The sequence below is a fragment of the Aspergillus brasiliensis genome, assembly GCF_001889945.1.
Source record: "Aspergillus brasiliensis CBS 101740 unplaced genomic scaffold ASPBRscaffold_3, whole genome shotgun sequence".
Lineage (NCBI taxonomy): Eukaryota > Fungi > Ascomycota > Eurotiomycetes > Eurotiales > Aspergillaceae > Aspergillus > Aspergillus brasiliensis.
In genome coordinates, this window is record NW_027137444.1 from 3502261 (window position 1) to 3522902 (window position 20642).

The window sequence follows — 20642 nt, forward strand, 5'->3', positions numbered from 1 at the left end:
GAGAAGTGTCCATATCGAAGGTGGATAACGTTTCTATATTTGTGGGATATAGCTTAAGAAACTGTATAGCAGTTTCCTTTCTAAATTTAAGTTTGATTGATTGCTCTGAGGGAAAGGAAGTAAGAGGAAGAAAGGAAGGAAGAAGAAAAGAGGAAGCTTTATATAGACGAGCCCAAGGGAGAGAAAGGTGAAGCAGCCTTACTATATTGAATCCTCAACAGTCACAACCAGGGCTTGATTCATGCTATCTGAGTCACTCTCTCTCTATCTTGATTAACTAACTAACAACAACTGCCTTCAGTGACTACTACATGAGGGTGAAAGTGAGGAAGAAAGACCCCAAGGTGAAGGGGGAAGCAAGGAAGTCTGAAGATATGCAATAGCCGACCCTGTAGTAATTCCGACTTATAGTTCCTCGTCGAATCAGCCCACAAAAAGAGAATGAATTCAACTGAGTCAGACAAGACAGCCTGCACTGAGTACGACCCGTTAAGGAAGGGTAAGAAGTCAAAAAAGACAAAAAATGGAGCTGCGGGGAATCGAACCCCGGACCTCTCCCATGCTAAGGGAATATTATACCACTAAACCACAGCCCCATTTGATGAAAGGTGGGTGGATCTTATCATTTATCAAGGAAGCGAAGCACTTCAAACTACAAAGCAGCTGCTTCAAGTTATATCGCACCCTCACAGTCTTCTACCTACCTGCCGCCTACACTAAAAGATAAGGTTTATTCTTAGTATATATTATAGAAACTTTATCATATGCTGTTTTATTTTGATTATTACCTGGCTCCCAGTTTACTGCTTGGGCCATTGTTCGAAGCGTAGGAAAAGATATACTAAGGTTCGTTGGTTATATATATATATATTTAACTAGCTACGGTATTGCTTTAAACAGATTATTGGCTTCCAACAAGACCCCAGAGGCCTGTTTAGTGTAAGAGAGAGGAGGGCCACCTAATCTTACAAAGGATATATACTGTTTATATCTATTGGAGATCATATAGACTATATTGCTTGTATTTATCTACTTGGGTCAGCTGCCCATCTCTAATAGATATTATATTACTGCCCGAGGCGATTATTTCCTGGCCCCAGGCATGAATGAGAATATCGTAGCAGGCGGTAACTAGTTATTGAGCCTTACCTTCGAGAGTAGGCGGCATGATGTGCCATGAGCGAAGGCCGGTGTGGAAATAGTCTTGCTGGTGTGGCAGGAGCGTCATCTCTCCAGGGTGGGTGTGGCACCACTGGAGCTGAAATTTAGCTATGTTGGGATCTAAATTTAAGGGAATAACATCAAAATCACTCATATTTCATTACTTTCTGTCTTGCACAGCAGACTTTAGCACCAATACTATATATTAAGGTGAAGTAGATATAGAAAACCAAATAAACTTTTTGTTCCCATGCAACATCAATCTCATACCACCCCCGTCTAGACAATCGCATGTCCCGTCTGCTGCGCGCGACGACCCGTTCCCACACCATCCACTCCGCGCTCCTGGTCCTTTCCTAGCCACGGCTTCGCCGCCTCGCCCATCTCGCCCTCCATAATGAAGTACACAAACAGCCCAATGACGATGAGCACGAAGGCGATCGGGTACAAGAACTGGACCGAGTAATGGAACACCTGAATACCGATGATCAAGCCCCAGAAGTTCATCGTCAGCAACGAGATGTTGAAGAACATGGCCGAAGAGACACGCAGCATGATCGGTGCCAGCGTGTAGAAGATGAACAGCACAATGGTATATCCGGCAATGTACCCGCCCACTTTATTGTCCCAGGTGGCGCCGTGGAAGGAGTTTCGGTCGAAGATGGCGCACTGTACGCCATTGATGAACATCCCCCAGAAGCCCATCTGGCCGACGACCTCATACATGGGCCGCTTGGAAACCATAAACTCTTCGAACAGGTTGCTGAAGGCGTAGATGGTGCAGGCCAGGAGAGCAAACAGGTCACCCTTCACTTGATCCTGGGCGGGGTAATTGGCACCTCGCAGGTAGTCGGAGGCGATGAGCATGCCCAGACCACCGCAGGCGAGGAAGATCCCAATGTACTGGGTGATGTGGTAGCGGACGCGCAGGAAGATGAAGGAGATGATAGCGACACAGATGATGGTCCAGAAGCTGAACAGCTCAGCGCTAAGCAGCGAGGTATAGCGGTAGGCGAGCACCATGAAATAGTTGCCTTCGACATCCAGGAAGGAAAGGATGAAGTACCGCCAGCAGTCGGTGTACAGCATCCGAAACCATTTCTTAAATCCGTACTTGTAGAGAGTAATGCTGGTGTAGACGAGGTTGAGCAGGATGTAGATCCAGAGGGTCTGGAAGGCGGGAATACTGTTGCCAGCGTTGGAGAGGAGGGACGAGAAGGTGGAGGAGCTGATGTCGGCCAGCGCGATAATTTGACTGTTGTAGGATGATTAGTATTTGGCAGCTCTTGTGGGTATTTAAGAGGAAAAAAAATGCACACTCACCCCAAAATCAAAACCAACCAGAAATCGCGGGTCTTCATGTAGGCAAATAGCCTGGCCGCGCGACCCCGGGTTGGCTGCTGCTGCTCCTGCTGAGCCTCCTGATCTTGCGAGTGACTGGTCTGCTCCGACGACTCGGTCACCGTGTGCACCTGCTCATTCTTCTCCGCGGGATATTGGGGTTGGGGCTGCACGTCGGCGACGGCCGCGGACTTTTCATTATCGGCAGACATGGCGGGGAAGCCTCAGAATGCGACGATCGCACGGGAACAAGTAACCGGGGGAAATGCGAAAAAGGGTATCAAATGGAGCTTTTCGCCAGCAAATGTGAACGCAAAGCTCCAAAGTCGTTCACTGCCAGGACCAAAGGGCGCAAAGAAGAAAAAAGGAAGAAAAGAAAGCAGAAGCGGGGACGAGAGGAGATTTAAAGCAGGCCGACCCGACCAGGCCAGACCAACTAAACCGCAACTAAACCGCAACTAAAAGAGAAAAACTTCAGATGTCCTTATCGCGGAGTGGGCCGCCGCAGCGAATGACAGGCCCAGTTGGGGGAATTCTATAGTGTAAGTGGAATCTGACACCATCATAGTCAGTCACCGTGCAATGCTTGATCTCAAGTCAGTCAAGGAGATAGACGGACTGTATAAGATAGTAGTAGTCAGCACTTGTCAACAATTCATCAGTTTCAAATCATTTGCTGAGAGCTCAAGGGAATGGAATGAATAAATACTACTCTACGGAGGACTGACTGCCTGAGGAGCTGCAGGCGGAACGCGCCCGAACCCGTCTCGGCGCACGGCCTTCGCTTCTTTCCAGTTCGAGTCTCTCAAGTGGAGGCAAAAGCCCGTTTGCATCGGCCCACAACCTACCACAACCAACCAATCCGGGCTTTTTCTCCCCTTCGCTTACCTTTGCCTTGTTTTCATCGCATCCATTGATCTTTTTCTTGTGTGTCTGAAGGTCACAACAGGGAGTATAAGAACAACCAGAGGTATGCTGGCTGAGAATTGGGTGGTTCTGTTCATTTGAGGTTATTATTTTCCATCCCGACCGACCGCTACATAGCAATCAGTCACTCCTGTGCCACCAACACTACTGCTACTAACTTCCTGGGCTAGTATAGTAGTACGAAAGTAGTATGCGTATAGCCACGTGTGGTGGCGTTGCGTCTCATTGGACAATGTGCCATATATACAGGCAGGTATAGCATGCATCTATTATCGCTATGGTAATCTTGGAGCCCCAGTCCTCTATGGTCAATCGGCAATATTGCAATACCCGATACACACATGCAGATTATATTCGAGTGGCCGCCCAGACGAGCACCGGTCAACGCTAGTTCGCAGCTAGGACAGCCACCGCCCATGCTGGCAAACTAAAGGTAAAAGTACCATTGCTGGCCTGCACGGTCGATTCGCTCGGAGTGACCAGCGTCTGCGTGTCCGAGTTGTACGCATCGGGGTCACTGTCCGCCAGGACCGTCAACGTGCCCGTGCTCGTTCCCGGGATGCTCACGGTGAGGTCTTGCGTCTCCGAACCATAGTTGGCCAGCTTCACATAGTATGAGTCGCCAGCGCTCGATGCAACCCAGTACAACGGGCCAAAGTCGCTGTCCGAGGTCACCTCCTTGATCGTATCACCCCGGTTGCGCGAGAACATTTCCTGCACGTAGTAGCTGGTCGAGAGGAAAATATCACCAGGCGACTGCGTGTATCCAATCAGGTCCGGCTATCACTTGTTAGCCTTATCTGTGCCATTCAATGCCGCTGCGCATTAGTGACTTACCGTCCACTGGGTCGAGTTCACCAGCTGGAGCAAAGGCGCATACGCCGCCATCTTGACTACATCGCTGTTCCTCTCGAACCCGATCATGAAAACGGCCTCGGCAACCGACCCCTTCATGTTGGGCCAGTCAATCTCCCACCGCGAATACTCGCCGATGAAGTACGGCACAGAGCGGTTCAAGTTGTCGAAATAGTTGAATTGACCCACCAATCCATCGGGCGTGCTGTAGTCGTGGTAGTCGACCCAGCTACCCTCGGGCATCGATGCGGGCAAACATTCCGCCTCACTGGTACTGGCAATGATGATGAGGTCCGGATAGGCAGTGTGGATCGCATCGTAGAAGGCAGTGAAACGTTCGGCGTAGGAGTCGCATCCGCCTCCCAAGTTATCCTCATTGCCGATCTCAACCATAGTGAGGCTCCACGGTTCCTCTTGTCCGTTGGCGGCGCGCCATGCTCCGTAGGTCGTACTTGTATCACCCAGGATGTACTGCCGTAGAGTTAGCCCGAATCATCGATTGGTTGTCTTTGCTCAACATACCTCGAGTTCGTTCAAGACATCATCGATATAAGGAGTCAAGGCATCGCCCGTGATGGGGGTGTTGCCACCCGAATCCAGAGCGAACCCATCCCAGACACCGAGCACCGGCACGAGCCCCAACTCCTCACACCAGTAAAAGTATTCGGCAAGACCTACACGCATTAGTACGGGGTCCAAATGCTTACATAGCCATATACTTACCCAGTCCATCGGTGTTATAGTAAGTCCACGTGCCTATATACCGTCAGGGATGAGTATCACGACTTCAACGATTAGATGTACCTTCACGTCCGGGACGGTCCCAAAGCGGGCCAATTGTTTCGTTCCACTTCCAGCGGTTCTCGGCGCTGTTTCCCTCACTATCTCTAATGAGTTTCTATACGTATTCCCAAGGAGTTAGGACTTACAGGTTGTTGCCGCCGGGAAATCTCAGGAAGGATCCCTTCACATCCGCCAACGTATTGGCAAGCTGGGGCTTCAGCCCATTTTCCCTACACAATTAGTTCCTTGCTCTCTCTCTCTTTATGGTAGGTGAAATCAAACCTTGACTTATAAGTTTCGCCAAAAAGCGTCAGGTACCCAAAGTTCAGAGATGAACCAGCAGCCACGCTTCCATCAACTGTGAGCTCGTACAGGACGTTGCCATCTGGAGCCTTGGTGGTGGGGAACTTGACAGAGGCTTGGGTGAAGTTGTCTGCTGTGGATGTATGGGTGATGGTGGTAGAGCCGTACTCCGTCCCGGTGTAGTTACCAACCAGTCGGATGGTGATGTTGCCCGAGTAATCTCCCTTTATCCAGAAGGAACTCTGGAACTCGCTGCCATCGACCGGGATACCCCAGTATCCCTCATTGGTAAGACCTACCGCACCGGTGGCATCATCCGCAATGTCCAGCTTTATAGTGCTGGGGATGGCAGAGGTCAATGGACTGTCGCCATCAACCGCGATGGTAGCGTCACCAACAGCTGCCCAGGCAGTCAGATTAGGCGTCGTTCCCTGCAGGCCAGGATTCTGCAGCAGTTGCCCGTAAATGCCTCCATCTCCTGAGTGATTGATATCCTTGAAACCGTTAGCATAGCAGTTGTTTTTGGTTGTCAGTTTCGCAGCATACCTCAAACATGAAGCCATATAGAATGGGGCTGGATGAGTTGCCACCCTGGGTGGAGACTTTCAAGGAAATTCCATGTGCGTGTTGAACGAAGGAGAGCAGTAACGAGAGGGCAGTGACGCCCGAAAGAGCTGAAAAGGCCACCATGTTGCCGGCTGCCTGGGAAAAACTGAGCCTGGTGTCATTTTTGCAAACGGGGAATCTGAGGCCTTTTATGATCGGACTTCATGAAATTAACCGGGACAAAAGAACAACCAAGGCAGCAGTAGCATATGTGGTGGGGACATTACAGCGAAGTCGAAGACAAACAACCGAGAAGCCAAGAAAGAGAGGAAGAGGAAGATGCCAGTGGGAGAGTGGGAGAGTGGAGGAGTGGAGGCGGAGTTGTGAAGGGAGGAAAAGCGTGACTGCATTGCGGCATGGACTCTCCTTGTCACGATGTCTTGGAGCTTCTCTCCTCCGCGTCCTCCGAGACCTCCAGTTGCTTACTCCACCATCTGTGCCATCTGTGCCATCTTTTTTTTTTAGCCGCAACCACGCTGAAATCAAAATGGAAGGTGAGTTTTTGTCGTACCGAAATAAACCCGACGGCTAACCCCAGAATTTCCCCGGCCCTCCATTTTTAGGACCCTTAACCGATCGTACGACACGCCGATCGACCCATTCTTCAGTCATTCCAAAAGTATGGCGCATGAAGATTGGTGTCTCTGAGACTGTGATATGTCCAAATAGCTGGGGAAAATCCATGACTGCGGCTCACCGAATGCCGCGTCGCCAGTAATACATGAAGAATCCTGGTGAAAGATGTGAGAATCTCAGTCTTCTCAACAGACAGTCCAACCATTTTTCATAAACCCAGCTCCAGTGCTGTCCATACCTTGACCAACTATCGGTCTAGTCGACCGCCTAAACAATGCAGATCCACCCCAAGCGAAACTCTGACGTCGGCCGTGCACTTTTCCCCCTCATCGTTACTCCGCATTTTGATGTGGTTCACTACTTACTAACTAGTAACTAGTTGATGTTTCTCAACTTCTCCAAGCAAGGGAAAACCCCGGCGGGACCCCTGACCTTCCTCCGATATTCTGTGTAAGATTTTGGCGTTCCTGATCCAGCCACAGCCGTCCCTTGGTTCTGACGGGCTTGAAATCTCTCTCCGGGATGTTGCTGCCACCTTCGTCATAGCCGAACTGTTTAGAGTTTGTCCCCTGATTTTCTATTTGAACTAGTTATCTTAAACCTGCTCTCTACGGAGTACATCCTCCAACTAAGCTAGCTGCCTACGCGCGTTAAGCGGGAGATAGTAGGATTTAGAGCCGAGTTTCACTTCATGGTTCTGGCAGGTTTTGGCGACCGGAATGCAAAATTCTTGATACCTCACTGCAGGCACAGCTGCTTAGTTCACTACATGGCTTGTTGTGGCTCCGTATTCAAATTAACCCGTCTCTTCGGGATTCTAATTAGTTAGAATATAGGCGCACCCTTCAATAGTACTCCAAATAGTAAGAAAAAGAGTTGACGGTCACGCTGATCTCTCACTTTCCAGACGTACTTAGTTTACCCGTATTACCAGACAGTCAGCGCCCACTTCCCTTTATGTGTGCCAATCACAGTTAGTGTAGTCTAATGATATCTTCAAATAAGGTCTAGGTGTATTGTAGTAGTTAGGTAGAGGTCTGTTCGAAGAGAACGATCCTGCATTTCTTCTATTCCAGAGATATACAGATACATATTGGCATTCGGCATTAACTACATGCTCGAAATGAACTAAATATACAAGACTATATAAGGAGCTCGTCTTAGCTTCACCACAGGCAAATACACCCTGGTTACTAGACTCCAGCACCACGGTGAGGTGCGAGCTCGTCGCTGGAGGCCCAGCCGGGGAAACCGACCAGGCACCCGCATCCACTGAAACCTGATCGAGTCGACACAGGCCTCAGCTTCCGCTCGGGATTTTGTGGGATTCAAAAAATTTTTTATGTGCTAGGCACCTGATCGAAATCGATCAGGCGCCCGCACCGCTTGGTACCGTGCTAACAGGATACTGCATCCAACATGTGCCCGGATCTATGCGACACAGGTCCCATGTTTCCCTAGGGATATTTAGCACGGACACACTCAAGCTGGACCACCAGATCGGAGGCACCAGCACCCACCTATAGCCTGATCGGAGTCGACACAGGCCACAGTCTCTGCCTGGGGATTTTCGGCAGGAAAGATCTTTATGCGGAACACCTGATCGGAATCGACACAGGTGCCCGCATACACTTTAGACCTGATCGATGTGACACAGGCCTCATTTCTCTGCTAGGGATTTTTAGCAGTATATCTCGAAGCTGGACACCTGATCGGAATCGACCAGACACCCGCACCCATTGATAACCTGATCGAGTCGACCAGGCATCACTTCTTGAAACCTTATCGATTCGACAAGGCCAAGGTACTGGTCGAGTTCAGCAAGGTGGGCATTAACCGGTTCCCAGAGCCTGATCGAAACGACCAGGCCCCTGCATCCGTTTAATGCCCCTCGAAAAGCTCTGGGCTTCTCGCATGCTGCTTCTGCCGTTCCTCCTCCTGGCGAGGTCGCCGGGCCATCGCCGCAAGCGCACAAATGGCTCGACTGATGGTTCAACAAGATCGACTTCCCCGTTCCAACTTCCAGCCGAGGTATTTGTTCATCTCAGCGGCCGCGGTCAGAGGGCGCATGCTAGGCCACCAGGAGTATCGCATTCACTCGGGCAACAGCCACACGACGGCTTCGCCAGGCCAACACCGCGAGGGCACGAATGGCTAGACTGATGGTTCAGCAAGATCGACTTCCCCGTTCCAACTTCCAGCCGAGGTATTTGTTCATCTCAGCGGCCGCGGTCAGAGGGCGCATGCTAGGACCACCAGGAGTATCGCACCACTCGGGTGACACCATCACGACGGTACCAACGACACGAAGTGCTCGAAGAAACCGACGTGCTGGGGAGATTGACAGGAATGAGAGGAGAGGAGAGGAGAGAAGAGGAGAGGAGAGAAGAGGAGAGGGGAAAGGGGGGGCGAGGGGGGGACAGGGGACTACCGGGGCGAACAGTTTCAAAATAAGGGGCGATAGGCGAGTAATCCTATGTTCAGAGTGAGCCTTTCTCACCAGATCTTGTTCCCTGGGATTTCTCACCTAGGTCGCTGTAATGGCCAGGCCGTCGGCTCTCTTGCTCTACTGGTATCCAGGCATAGCGAAAAGGCCGTTTGGGGGAAGGGAGAGGCTATCAAAACGAGTTGGTCGACGTAAAAAGAGTAAAACCTGAACAGATCCTGTTGGCAGTGCCTTTTGAGATGGAAGCAGGTTGTGGTGAGGAGGAAAAAAGAGGAGGAAAGGAGATAGGAGAGTCAAAGAAGAAAAGGAAACACGAGAAGTGCGAAGGGCTTGCAATTGGATTTAAATGAACAGAATTTTCTTTGTCTCATAACACAGGAAGGGCTGTGCCCTTGCGAGTATTCACTGAGCATCTCATTCCCAGTCATCTCTTCCTCGCCAGAACTGCATCCCGCATTTCGTCTCGATCTTTGGGACTCGTTCTACTTGACTATACCAACTCGCACTATCAAAATGGCGAATGACATTTTGCCCGAGTCGGAAAGAGAATGGAAGGCGATCGCTAAGAAGAATAAGGTGAAGAAACAATCTCTCCGCATGAATTTGAGATTGTATCCCGCGTCGAGCGTCAGCTACAAGCAGTATCTGCTGTTCAGAACCATCCTCCCCCCTATTACTCCCCCATGCCAGCTCGACCCCCAGACTCTTGGCATAGGGCATCTAATGGAGCAGGCCAAGCAGATCCTGAGTGATCGGAAATTTACTGATTATATAGTGAATGCCACCGCCTTGCAGACGCAGCCGAATCGCGCTTGGGAAGGAAACGAGCTGTTCAGGCTCGCAGCGAACTATCAACAGCAAGTGATTCGCGATGAGAGTCTGATTGGCATCGATCCGGGTTATATATTCCCAGTTGTCAGGCTTTCTTGCCTGTCGTTCTTACAGAGTATGGCGATTCTGGCCCCCCAGTCTGCTGGAAGTATGTGGAGGCTTAGTCGGAGGACGCTGACGGCAGACTTCAGCACGCCGCAGCGGAGTCGGCGATTCGTTGCTCGTGCTGTGGGCGAGCTGGTAAAAACCTCAAGTGATCGGATATTGGCACTCTTCGATTGCAAAGGATCGTGGCGGGATTCCTCAGCTGCTGATATGGAGGAGGTGGCAAAGATGGTGGCTTGGGTGAAGCAATACCCCGGTGGACCGGGGGCCGATCAGCGAGTACTTGTGTCGAAGTTTGGGACCGAATTTTATATCTCGGTCTTTCAATACGATCAAGGATGGCTACGCTATCTCAATGGTGGCCCTGGCTGTATTTCACAAGCTGGATTTGCCCACATGCGCAGATCGGTCCCTGGGACATCAGGTATGCAAGTGCTATGAGTCATTTTGCTCATATCATTATCGCCTTGCTATTCCTTTAGCTCCTCAAGGACCCATGTTTGTCACATCGCGTGGGGATATTTGAGGAACACATCTCTTATTCCTTCGAAACCCGTTGACTTATCGTCCGGGTGCCTGTGTCGAACACGATCAGGTCTCCAGCGACGAGCTCGCACCTCACCGTGGTGCTGGAGTCTAGTAGCCTATGGCGAAGCTAAGACGAGCTCCTTCTTGTTTGCAGTAGAGTATGTTTTTAGCCTGTATATATACTTCTAGATATGCCGGGTAGTTGATATATTCAGATCCTTCAATGAGATCAGGGTAGCTAAGAGAACAAATACGCATTCGTATGGACTCATGATCTGCGCTCATTGGCTATCTTGTTAATGGAGCTCTGCAGGGGGGAGAAACTGAGAAAGCTCAACCAGAAATTGACTCTTGATGGACTCATATCCCAGCATTGCCGAAACAACTGAGAGGATGAATCCCATCATTGCAATCTATGTCAGCTAATTAGGACCTTGCTTTCCGTTCCTCTTTCATGTTTGCCTTCACCACCATTTCATGCATTCATACATCACTCGCAACTGACTACCAAGGACAAGTCTCTAACTATTTACTCCTACAAACGAAAATTATCTCTCTTTTTCTTAGCTGTTTTACGATAGTAGATACCGTAGTACGCAAGAGAAAGTCACAACACCCGAATGTTACCGAAGGACAGAAATAGTCGATCCGAGTGCCCCTTTGTCTCAAAAGGGCCCGGTTCCGAAGATGTTCTGCCATGACATAATTCCTTGCAGAAAACGAAGAATAATTTTCTTCCTGAGGGGTGGAAACAATCTCTGAGGATCTTGTCTCAGTGCCAATTATTGCTTCAACATAGAAGAGCAATAGGTACAGCCAGCTACTGACTTTTACTTGATATATGGTTCTTATGGAGTCGAGCAGGATAGGATCAGGCATGTGCGGGCTACGCTACAGATAGGTGCAACAAAAGCCAAATAACTTCTGGATCATTTCAGGTAACTAGCCATTGTAAATCATAGCAGTAGCAAGGAAAAATCGTAGATAGAAAGCTAAAGTATCATTTCACCCTCGCTGAAATCCACTCCCTGCGGTTTAATGGGAGGCAAAGCTAGGCCCCAGTCGACAAGCTCTGCTCTAGGCCAGGTAGAACGTATTCCCTGGAGACAAAATCGTCCGAAGAAGTATCTATGTATATGGCGATGTCAAAGATCTGCTTCTTTGTGAAAAGGATGGGAAAAGAATGCAAGGGGGAACTCACAGCTTGTGCCTGCTTCGGTCCCAACTCAAGTTATCTAGGGCACCCCACTCAACAGAGACACCGAGATTGCATAAGATACTTCTCATCAGGATCGAATGGTAGCGTCAGCAGACTGGGACGATTGCGGCATGAAATTTTTTTTAAGGGGGAAAGGGAAAGACTTACCTGAAAGCTGCCTCGAACTGATGACGAATTTCGGCTCTCTCCTCCGCACTAAGTGCCCAGAATATCCCATCCTGGATGGACAGTTTTCGGCAGCGCTTCTGATCCTCCTCAGAAAGCTGCAGGATCCGGCGAGGTTTACCATAGCCTCCAAAGTCAAACCCCATTGTGTTCGTTCCTAATGCATCGCCCGGAACCGAGGTGAACACGACGTATGAGAAAAAGCCGCCTGGAATGAGAGCATCATCGTCTTGGCAAATATGAGACGAACCGATAAATCGTGGTGTGAAATCGCAGTTGTGATCTTTTAAACGCTGATAAGCCTCGACTAAGTTGGTGAAGCCGCTCACCCTGTCATCGGTCGCTTCTCTCCGACGCAAGGAAAGGGGCAGGGCCATAGATTCTTCTGTAGGGACTTGGAGGTAGATGACTATCAGAGCTTCCTCGTCAGATTTACTTGCATTACGACACTTGAATTCAGCGCGGGCATAAGAGAGCCCGCCTAGCTCTCTCACACCTCTTCGGTCGCAGACATAGGCTTCCTCCACCACTTTTTCGGTGAGTTTCCAGGTCGAGGGAGGTGAGGAAATCTCGAGAGCCAGGCCGAGCCAGTAATCTTCCGGAAAGAATATCCATTGCATTGTTGGAATATGGGAGCTGTTGTTGGCAGCGCGATGGGTGTTCTGCCAGAAGATGAGACACCAATGAAAGCAGAAGTGCTGGAAGGTAAGCCCTTTGGCGATGACGAGACTGCTAACCACTAACTACGTAAGAGTAAGCTTTGCAGAACCGACATTCCATACCTTGTTTCTGACTATGTTCAGAGCACTAGGGAATCATCCTCCATGGGCAAAGCGGCTCTCGCTTTCAAGTATATTCATTATGGTAGACACTGCCAATTCAGGGCCTCTGAGCCGAGATAGACTCTTCAACCATGTACTTAGCTGCCTTAACTTCTCTGTTATTGGATTTTCCAAGACACTAACACTAAGTACTGCTGTGCACACTATTATCTAGAATAGTCACTAGGTACTACTGTGGAGCCCTTGAAGGAGTGAAAGGGTTGAAGTAACTCCAACCAGTAACCCATGAGTAGTTTGGAGCTTTCTCCCATGTGACTTAGAGATCTAGAGCATATCAGAACGCCCCATATATGTATGGCTCCTCTGCTTTCTGTGTGTGATTATACCCATGAGCTTTGCAGTAAAGTATAGCACACGATGTGGTTCTTGCCATGAATGCCTGTGTGCTTGTCACTGCTATTACTGTGGCTAACCTATGTAGGATAATTAAAGCTTAAGTCACTATATCTACATAGTAACAGTCAAAGATACGCAATATATCTAATGAATCTGAGTCTGAGATAGCCTGGGTGTCTACCGCTGTCAGGGTTCGAGAGATTAGATGGCAACATTAGTAGCTGCTCCTTCGAAACACGCGAAATCGTAATGCGCTTAAACACAGTCGGTTAAGCCTTCACTACAGGGCGCGCGAATAGCCAGGACATAAACAAGTCAATCGGCGCATCCTCCTCTCTCTCGAAGCTATAGATTTTCGACATCCTAATAATCAGCTGCTTCCCGTTCATGGAAGCACAGAGTATTCTTGCATGCTGTGGTCCCACAAAGGATAAGAGAAGAACCGGGAACTCCTGCTCGGACGGGAAGGCTGGACTTTCCTGGCAAAGTTCCTCAACCTGTACTGGATTCAGATTAAACAGGCCCTCCTCCTCCTCCTTACTCTCTGCTTTGGGCTGCATGACGCGGCTCCGCATGACAGAAACAATCACAGTGAGCTCTCCACATAGGATAGAGCCATCTCTAGCATTCGCTGGCTGATCAGCAACCACAGCAATGTGGGGAAGCAGTGAAGTTTCAAGGAAAAAGCGGGCTACCCAATAACCTCCTGTAGATGGACACCATCCGATCTGGACGTCGTACATCAGGAAAGGATCAGGGTACCTAGAGATTTAACCTGTATCAATTATCGAACCACAAAAGATCAATCATGAAGAAGTTTAATTTATATGCATTGCACTCACGTTATGATTTGTACACCGCTTAAATCCTCTAAGCATGAGATCTCGCGACCGACGTCTCGATGGGCAACAGCCAACTGATACAAGAAATTAACAGCATGACGGGCGCAGTTCTCTTCCTCATGCACGCGCCATCCATTTTCCTCCGACGCTATCTCACCCGTCGGCGGGGTGTATGTGGGAAATGGAAGACGATGATTAGGAGGATGGTCATGCATAACCGAACGAGGTAGTGGGGTAAAGGGCATCGACGAAGAGCTTTTCTCGATATCCCAATGAAAGAGAGAAATATCGTGCTTTTCCAGGAATGGTTGCAGGACGTCTCCTTCAGAACCGGGATTGCTTGATACGAAGGGCTCGGGCGAATCGATGGGCTGACTCGAATCGATGTGTACAGTATAAGCCATGAACTTATGAATTGTTCCAGTAACTCGCTCGTATAGCGCTATCACTCGCTGGCGTGCAACGTTATCTGTTGGGACATTTTCCTCCGTCTGGCCTAGGTGACCGTAACACATCGATTTTGGTCTACTTGGTAGAGCTTTGACCTTTTCTGTCATCTTGGAGAGTAGCCAGGTAGGAAGGATTATCCTGAGATAGAGCAAGTTAGTGTGAGCTACTACTTCTCGAGATGTTGCTGCATTCTGGCATTTATACAATAAGGGTCACGGTGACGAAGGTTCTCCCAGCGTCTTCAGGAGTTGAGTTCCGAACTATGACACTGCGCTACATCTGTGTGACCATGTTCCAATCATTATCTAACCATGCACGAGGCAGCCCGATAAACCTTTTCTCATTGTAAACTTTGCTGTGGCATTGTGGGGGCACTACGGAAATTATTCAACTCATGGTGGGTAATTGGGCCCGGATTCTTGCTAAATTCGGAGCTGGAATGGCAAGGACGACGGAAACTAACACTATTAGACACCAAAACACGTTGGCATACTAGTGCTCAGAGCCCTCGAGCCCATTCGCGATATACTAATGGCTCTGCTATGGTAAGCACAGAGTTTACCTTGTAGGTGGACGCCCGACTGCTATCAGGCCCGGGACAGCCAAAGGCCTGTATGAAGCGATGTTTCTCGAATTATTCAGTGATTGTTTGGCGTCGATATAGTATTAGCATATAGACTTTCAATACTAGTGTGGACAGGTGTTGGTTGCTATTATGAAGCTACTTACCTAAGTTCAACCTATCGAGTTAGCCAACAATCAAGGACCGACAATATATATTCCGCAACCATAGGACCAGCAATGTTTCTGAGCGAAATACAAGCACTCAGATGACGATGAAAACAGTCAGCCATGAACAAAGAATTTAAACAGTCTATATATTATAGTCACTACGTACGGATTAGAAACGACCCTAAATGTTGTAGATGGGTGGGTGGGATGTGCTGTGCTGCCTCGTTGAGGTAACACGATTCAGTTAAGTTTGAGCGTTACCAAGAACATAATGCAAAATATGTAAGCATCATATAAGAAGTCCTCGATGGTCTAACGGTCATGATTTCCGCTTGTCAATCCCTCCTTGGGAACAAGCGCGGGAGACCTGGGTTCGACTCCCAGTCGGGGAGATTTCTTTTTGCAATTTTCTTACCCACCTACCTACGGCATCTCTTCTGGCAGTTAAATCGACCAGTGTGGGAATGGCGTGGACGATTCAATTGTCAATTTCATTTTCCACTGCATAGTTTCAACGCGAAAGAGACCGGGCCAACTCGAAAAACTTCAGTTGGTTCCGTGTTTTATCACCACGGGCTACGTCCAATGCATTCCACGCATATCATATCCCAAACCCGGCGGGCCTAGACGTGTATTCTATTCATTACTTTTCACGAAAGTTGCAATTTCATGGACGTTGGTTGGTACAGTATGCCGTTGGGTGGGCTATGTTGAATGGCGTGGGTGACCAAGTATGGGACGCTATGCTTCGCTGGACACAAGCCCCTAACTCAACCGTCATGCTCTGGCCACACCCATCTTCCCATAAATTGCCTTTGCTGTTGGTTTACTACGCCATTTTGTTCCGATGAGGCAATACCCGGGCAATCCAGGAACCATCCGATTCGCATCCCATAACTGCCTGCTGACGACAGAAAAGATGCAGGTGCTCGTTCCCATAAATATTAATGATTCCTCTGCACACCTTTGCTAAAATATTTACCCTCGCTAAGACTAGGGCAACAGACCAATAAACTAGCCGAAACACCAAGGACCACCAAAGATAAAGGGATCGATCATTGCGGGCTGTAAGCGTTGATCACGACTGGAGGACCCGCCGAGCTGCCTCCATATCTTCCTCCGAGGGCATATTGACAATCATGAGATAAATGATGTTCTGTTCACCGTCAGCTTAGCATTTGTGCGCCATAAGCTCAACGAATATACGTACCTCCTTCAAAAGCTTTTGGATACCTCCAATTGGACCTGTCTGGCGTGACCTCGCCGGGTCTCTGAGCCCCCGTCCTCGACCAGGAACGTGGGCAGCTGGCTGCTGATAGTCCTCTTCGTGCTGCATCTCACCTCGCCCTTGCGTATATCCTGTTGGCGATCGCCCAAACCTGGCAGCACGCATACCAGCCGCCAGTCCGCCAAGGGATAAAGGTGGGGTTTGAGTTGTCTGACTGCTGAAACCTCTCCTGCCATCGGTTCCGGTCGCGCCGCTTCGAAGTTGCACCAGTTTCTCACCAGTCATGTATCCGCCCGTGAGCAGACCGACCAATGAGCCGCTGCTGGCAGGGTGACTAGGGTCAGCATAACGTGATGTGAATGTAGGCTTATGACCCTGACTCAAGGCACTATCGGGATTCTTCATCATCTAGAAATCTTCTCGTCAGTGTCAGTACCTCTAGTAGTGAAGTACGAACGACCCACAAATTTGGCCTGTGACCTCCGGTCCCAGTAATCCGAGACGAACTCGTTTCTTCGCTTCGCACCCTTGAGTTTAGACTGGTTGTCTCCCCGGTGTTCTGCCAACTCATCAAGATCTGGAAAGATGAGAGGAGCACACTCCGAGAACGGCAAAGTACCGTGCGTTTTAGCATCCGATGACTTGAGTTTATGTCGGACTTTGTTCATCAGCCCTGCTCCGCCATGCTCGATGGCTACGGAGATCGTGGAGTTCATATCGAATGTAGCGTAAGGTGAGTCGGACCCGGGCTTCCACGTCATAACCAGACAGAACAGACCACGAGGCCGGAAGAACTCGTCATTTATCTTGTCAAAAAATTTGTTCGTCCTGCGTATAAATTATGCATCAGCGCCACACCAGGAGCACGAGTATCATACCACGCGAGCCTTACCTTCTTCTACCATCAACAGCCATTGCCACATCAGTTGCCAATTGTATCAGAATTGAGACAGCTATCGAAATAGCCTCAGGTATGAACAAAGTCCCAATAGACGCTAGATTAATAGCCTGCAGCCATGGAGTCGCCTGACAAGCACGGTTCGACGTCTCCAAGAACTCAAGGAACATGGTTTTATCGATACCAAAATCCTCCAGAACAGGAGCATAGGCTCGAATAAAACCTCGCTTGCGAGACTTTGGTCGTCGCTGAGGCAGTACCACAGGACAAGACAGTCTGGGCATGCCTGGCGAGGGTGTGTACGGAGGTGGAGCGGGATAATTCTGGAGGAACGAAACCGCTAAACCTTCGATGTCCCCACTGGCAGGCTCAGAATAGGCGCGATGCTCATCCCCAGCTAATTCATCTTGTGCCTCATCAAGAACCCATTCCTCCTCATGTTGCTCGTTGATGAGATGCTCGACTTCGTCGGTCTCCTCGGTAGCTTCTCTCGCAGTATTGTCTGGGTCTGATGCTTGGGCCTTTTTCTCTTGTCTGCTGGCTTTGTAGGCTGAGATGCTTTCCGAGGCTAGGCCGATGCCCGATGCGATACCCTTGACGAGGGTGACTCGGAGAGCCATGACTTGTAGCAAAGTGTTATCGCTGGCGGTGTCGAGGTACGATACCCGGAGGATGTGGATGCGTGGGAAATGATGAACAGATGAAAGATGAGCTGCGAGTACGCCCAGCAGGACAACGAAGTTTTATAGTGCTTTCTACAGCATCCCTCCCTATGGAAGCTGGATGTTTAGGCCAGATCGGGTATGCTGTTAGGCAGGGCTGAGCTGATTGGTAAACGCTCGCCCCGATTAGGCAGTCAGCGCGACGGGAGTGTCAGATTACGAGGCTGTGCTGCACCCACAATGAAGCTAGGCATCAACCATCACATTTGTTCCAACGACAGGGTTTTACACGGAAGAAGTTATGTTAAAAAAGAACATATCGGGATACATGACTGTGCTAAGAGAATGTAACTCTGGTTATCAGGACAGAAGATTATCCACGTGGTGGCCTGACCTCGTATCAGCAACCAGCCCCAAATCAAAACCTTGTCACTATTAGCAGCAATTGTTCAAGTGCCAAGGTTGAAATAAATGTCAACCATTCTCATGGGATACAATCCGGAGCTTATCAGCTCTTGGCAGTTGCTTGGCCCTGAATGCCACATGGCTTGCCGATGGAATTCGCATCGGTTTCCCTTTCGGGATTCTGATCTTCATTCTTTTTCTTGTTTGACCAAGTTACGGAGTCTGTCCCATTCACTAATTGATCCCAAGCATCCCAACACAACTTTCATGGTATGTAGCCAAACTCATGCCATTCGCCATTAGAAACATTCAGTAACATTCATTTGATCATCTAGTATCTATATACCTAGCTCACTCTACCAAACGCCGGAAAATGAGTCATCCACACATTAACTGAAGTCGTATCTCATGCTCGGGTATCCTCGGACGCATCCTTGGGGCGGTATTCGGAGAAGCTTTCTGGCCAGAGGAACATCTTCTCTTCCCTGGATGGTGTGGCAGCGACGAACTTCGGAACCTGTTGTGATAGTCAGACACGGTGGATCGAGTCTCCATAGAAATGAAAGATGAACTTACAGCCTGTCTGCTGGAAATCCGCCGCCACATATTGGCCCGGGGGTTAAACCGGGCAGGCTTGCCCACTCCCTTGGTCTTCTCCTGGTCCTCCTTAATAATCGCTTCGACTTCCCGCTTGACGTCGGAAAAGGAGTCGAAGCCAATGTAGGGGATCTTGTTTTCAATGCAATATTCTTCCAATCGCAGCCCCTTGCGCGCAAAGAGGACATCCGCTTCACGAGCAGCCGGAAGGTCGGACACTCCGTCACCAATGAAGATAATAAGAGGGATCTCCCCCTCCAAGGCATCTTCTGCTGCTTGTGCACGACCCTCTTTGATGGACAGCGCCTTATCGTGACCAAGCTCTGTTTCATGCCTCCAAATTGGCTTCCACTCCGACCCGTCGGACTTGATCTCGGCGTCATTGGCGACAATCTGAATGCGCGATGCCTGTGGCCAACAGTCAGCGACTTGCCCAACCAGATCTCCTTAACCCCCCTACAGAAAGGTAATCACCATACCTCTTGCTCTCCAAGGAAAGTGTCCAGCACTTTCCGCAAGACCGGCTTCAGCCCAGCACTGATGACATTGAACTCAATCCCCTTCTCGATACAGAACTTGTGGAACTCCTGGAATCCCGGATCAATATCCAGCTCCTCCTGCATCACATCGAAGCCGTCCTCGAAGGGAACCCGTAGCGAACCCCACATTTCTTCAGAGACTTCGCGGAATGAGCGCTCGCCGGACTTGATTTGCTCGTCGAGCATTTGACGGCGCTTGGCGCCACATCCCAGGTTATCAAAGAGGACATGGCCCGTGTCTTGCATGAATATCGTTCCATCGAAGTCTGTCCGATTAAGTCGCAGATTAGCGGCATAGTCCAAGTGGAGAGCTGATCCACGGCACAAGAAAGCAAACGAACCAAGCAAGGGATAAAAATCCGTATCTCTTACATACCTGAGAAGCAGACAATCTTTCTCGTCGTGGTACCGTTAGACGACATATCTAGTGAAGTAGGAGTGTTTAGTTACTGGACGGGTTGAAAGGCCGATGAAACGCAAGTGATAATAATAGCGGTAATATGATGTACAGATGGCGAGTGCCCAGACTAGGAATAGGAGGATATGCCCCTGGTGAAATAGCTTTGGGAAGAGAAAAGAAAATGCAAAAAAAAAAAGAAAAGAGGAGAAATTGTGGCGACGAGAAACCGGACCTTTCCAATGACGTACCTGGGCATTTGCAGAACCGGCAATGATGCGACCACTGCCGACTGACTGACTAACAGCAGTCTAGCCCCAGTGGATCCAGAATACCCCGGGGGGTAGTCTAAGTTGTTGTTCCATCTGGTGGGACCAAGAGGGGGACCGAATAATAATAGCGCGCGGCATGAAGGGGGTAGGTAACATGAACGGTGATTGATTGCTTGTAGAGTGGCTAAGGTTGGATCCGATCGGCAAGCCGAGGAGACACTAAACAAAGTCAGTAAAGTTAACTAGAAATCGCTTCTGTTTCTTCTTCCATGAACGTCATCGCCTCTTCGGTGACATAACTCACTGACCCGATCTACTACCCTTCATCCGGATACGGAAGGTATCGCGACCATCTTGCTCCGTTAGCCAGCAGCAACACATACATACAAACATACATACGTGACTGAGCATTGAAGAAGACACGTTCAAAAATTGACTGGTATACAATGTGGTCTTATTATTGTTATACACGTATTCAGTTTTTGCTCGAGTCTTTTTTTATTTAATTTTTTTTTTTCGGATACTCCATGTACGCATGGTATTGTTCGGTTCCGACGAGCCACCCGCCACACTAATTTGCCGAGGAGCGGTTCCGC

The 20642-nt window shown here is 49.3% G+C and overlaps 9 protein-coding genes and 2 non-coding genes across 11 annotated transcripts; 3 read left to right on the forward strand and 8 right to left on the reverse strand.

Annotated features, from left to right (window-relative positions):
* Positions 1–524: 524 nt before the first annotated feature.
* On the reverse strand, positions 525–596 carry ASPBRDRAFT_t79. Its single transcript has one exon. It is a non-coding gene; the product is annotated as a tRNA-Ala (tRNA).
* An 844-nt stretch (positions 597–1440) lies between these two features.
* Positions 1441–2714, reverse strand: ASPBRDRAFT_119637 (uncharacterized protein; the record flags this gene model as incomplete). Its single annotated transcript, XM_067617269.1, has 2 exons — positions 1441–2416; positions 2485–2714. The coding sequence occupies 2 exons, from the start codon at positions 2712–2714 to the stop codon at positions 1441–1443; spliced, it is 1206 nt and encodes a 401-aa protein (XP_067482609.1).
* Positions 2715–3816: 1102 nt separating this feature from the next.
* Positions 3817–6060, reverse strand: ASPBRDRAFT_120839 (uncharacterized protein; the record flags this gene model as incomplete). The annotated part of the gene is made up of 8 exons (XM_067617388.1): positions 3817–4209; positions 4267–4755; positions 4807–4958; positions 5008–5040; positions 5089–5165; positions 5214–5297; positions 5350–5864; positions 5917–6060. 8 exons carry the CDS (start codon positions 6058–6060, stop codon positions 3817–3819), a joined length of 1887 nt encoding a protein of 628 aa, XP_067482610.1.
* Positions 6061–8257: 2197 nt separating this feature from the next.
* On the forward strand, positions 8258–8987 carry ASPBRDRAFT_40664 (uncharacterized protein). Its single transcript, XM_067624406.1, has one exon. It carries the CDS (start codon positions 8437–8439, stop codon positions 8713–8715), a length of 279 nt encoding a protein of 92 aa, XP_067482611.1. The 5' UTR covers positions 8258–8436; the 3' UTR covers positions 8716–8987.
* Positions 8988–9226: 239 nt separating this feature from the next.
* ASPBRDRAFT_669390 (uncharacterized protein) lies at positions 9227–10460 on the forward strand (the record flags this gene model as incomplete). Its single annotated transcript, XM_067628813.1, has 2 exons — positions 9227–10292; positions 10417–10460. The coding sequence occupies exons 1-2, from the start codon at positions 9512–9514 to the stop codon at positions 10458–10460; spliced, it is 825 nt and encodes a 274-aa protein (XP_067482612.1). The 5' UTR covers positions 9227–9511.
* Positions 10461–11824: 1364 nt separating this feature from the next.
* Positions 11825–12466, reverse strand: ASPBRDRAFT_194002 (uncharacterized protein; the record flags this gene model as incomplete). Its single annotated transcript, XM_067620698.1, has 1 exon — positions 11825–12466. The coding sequence occupies one exon, from the start codon at positions 12464–12466 to the stop codon at positions 11825–11827; it is 642 nt and encodes a 213-aa protein (XP_067482613.1).
* Positions 12467–13293: 827 nt separating this feature from the next.
* On the reverse strand, positions 13294–14135 carry ASPBRDRAFT_101824 (uncharacterized protein; the record flags this gene model as incomplete). Its single annotated transcript, XM_067616569.1, has 2 exons — positions 13294–13786; positions 13867–14135. Coding segments are annotated over 2 exons (762 nt in total), but the record flags the coding sequence as incomplete, so codon positions are not given.
* Positions 14136–15349: 1214 nt separating this feature from the next.
* On the forward strand, positions 15350–15440 carry ASPBRDRAFT_t76. The gene has a single exon. It is a non-coding gene; the product is annotated as a tRNA-Asp (tRNA).
* A 686-nt stretch (positions 15441–16126) lies between these two features.
* ASPBRDRAFT_194004 (uncharacterized protein) lies at positions 16127–17794 on the reverse strand (the record flags this gene model as incomplete). Its single annotated transcript, XM_067620699.1, has 4 exons — positions 16127–16204; positions 16259–16684; positions 16741–17104; positions 17169–17794. 4 exons carry the CDS (start codon positions 17792–17794, stop codon positions 16127–16129), a joined length of 1494 nt encoding a protein of 497 aa, XP_067482615.1.
* Positions 17795–18647: 853 nt separating this feature from the next.
* ASPBRDRAFT_28306 (putative 2,3-diketo-5-methylthio-1-phosphopentane phosphatase) lies at positions 18648–19799 on the reverse strand (the record flags this gene model as incomplete). Its single annotated transcript, XM_067622494.1, has 4 exons — positions 18648–18758; positions 18818–19246; positions 19318–19643; positions 19754–19799. 4 exons carry the CDS (start codon positions 19797–19799, stop codon positions 18648–18650), a joined length of 912 nt encoding a protein of 303 aa, XP_067482616.1.
* A 2-nt stretch (positions 19800–19801) lies between these two features.
* ASPBRDRAFT_484724 (uncharacterized protein) lies at positions 19802–20544 on the reverse strand. The gene is made up of 3 exons (XM_067626094.1): positions 20446–20544; positions 20351–20399; positions 19802–20265 (listed from the first exon to the last, which is right to left on the reverse strand). Exons 2-3 carry the CDS (start codon positions 20371–20373, stop codon positions 19905–19907), a joined length of 384 nt encoding a protein of 127 aa, XP_067482617.1. The 5' UTR covers positions 20374–20399; positions 20446–20544; the 3' UTR covers positions 19802–19904.
* Positions 20545–20642: the final 98 nt, after the last annotated feature.

Coding starts and splice junctions, on each gene's coding strand:
- ASPBRDRAFT_40664 (XM_067624406.1), top strand. CDS start 8,437: ATGCCCCTCGAAAAGCTCTGGGCTTCTCGCATGCTGCTTCTGCCGTTC.
- ASPBRDRAFT_484724 (XM_067626094.1), bottom strand. CDS start 20,373: ATGAAGGGTAGTAGATCGGGTCA. Junction 20,266..20,350: donor AAGGGTAGTAGATCGGGTCA/GTGAGTTATGTC, acceptor GACTTTGTTTAG/TGTCTCCTCGGCTTGCCGAT.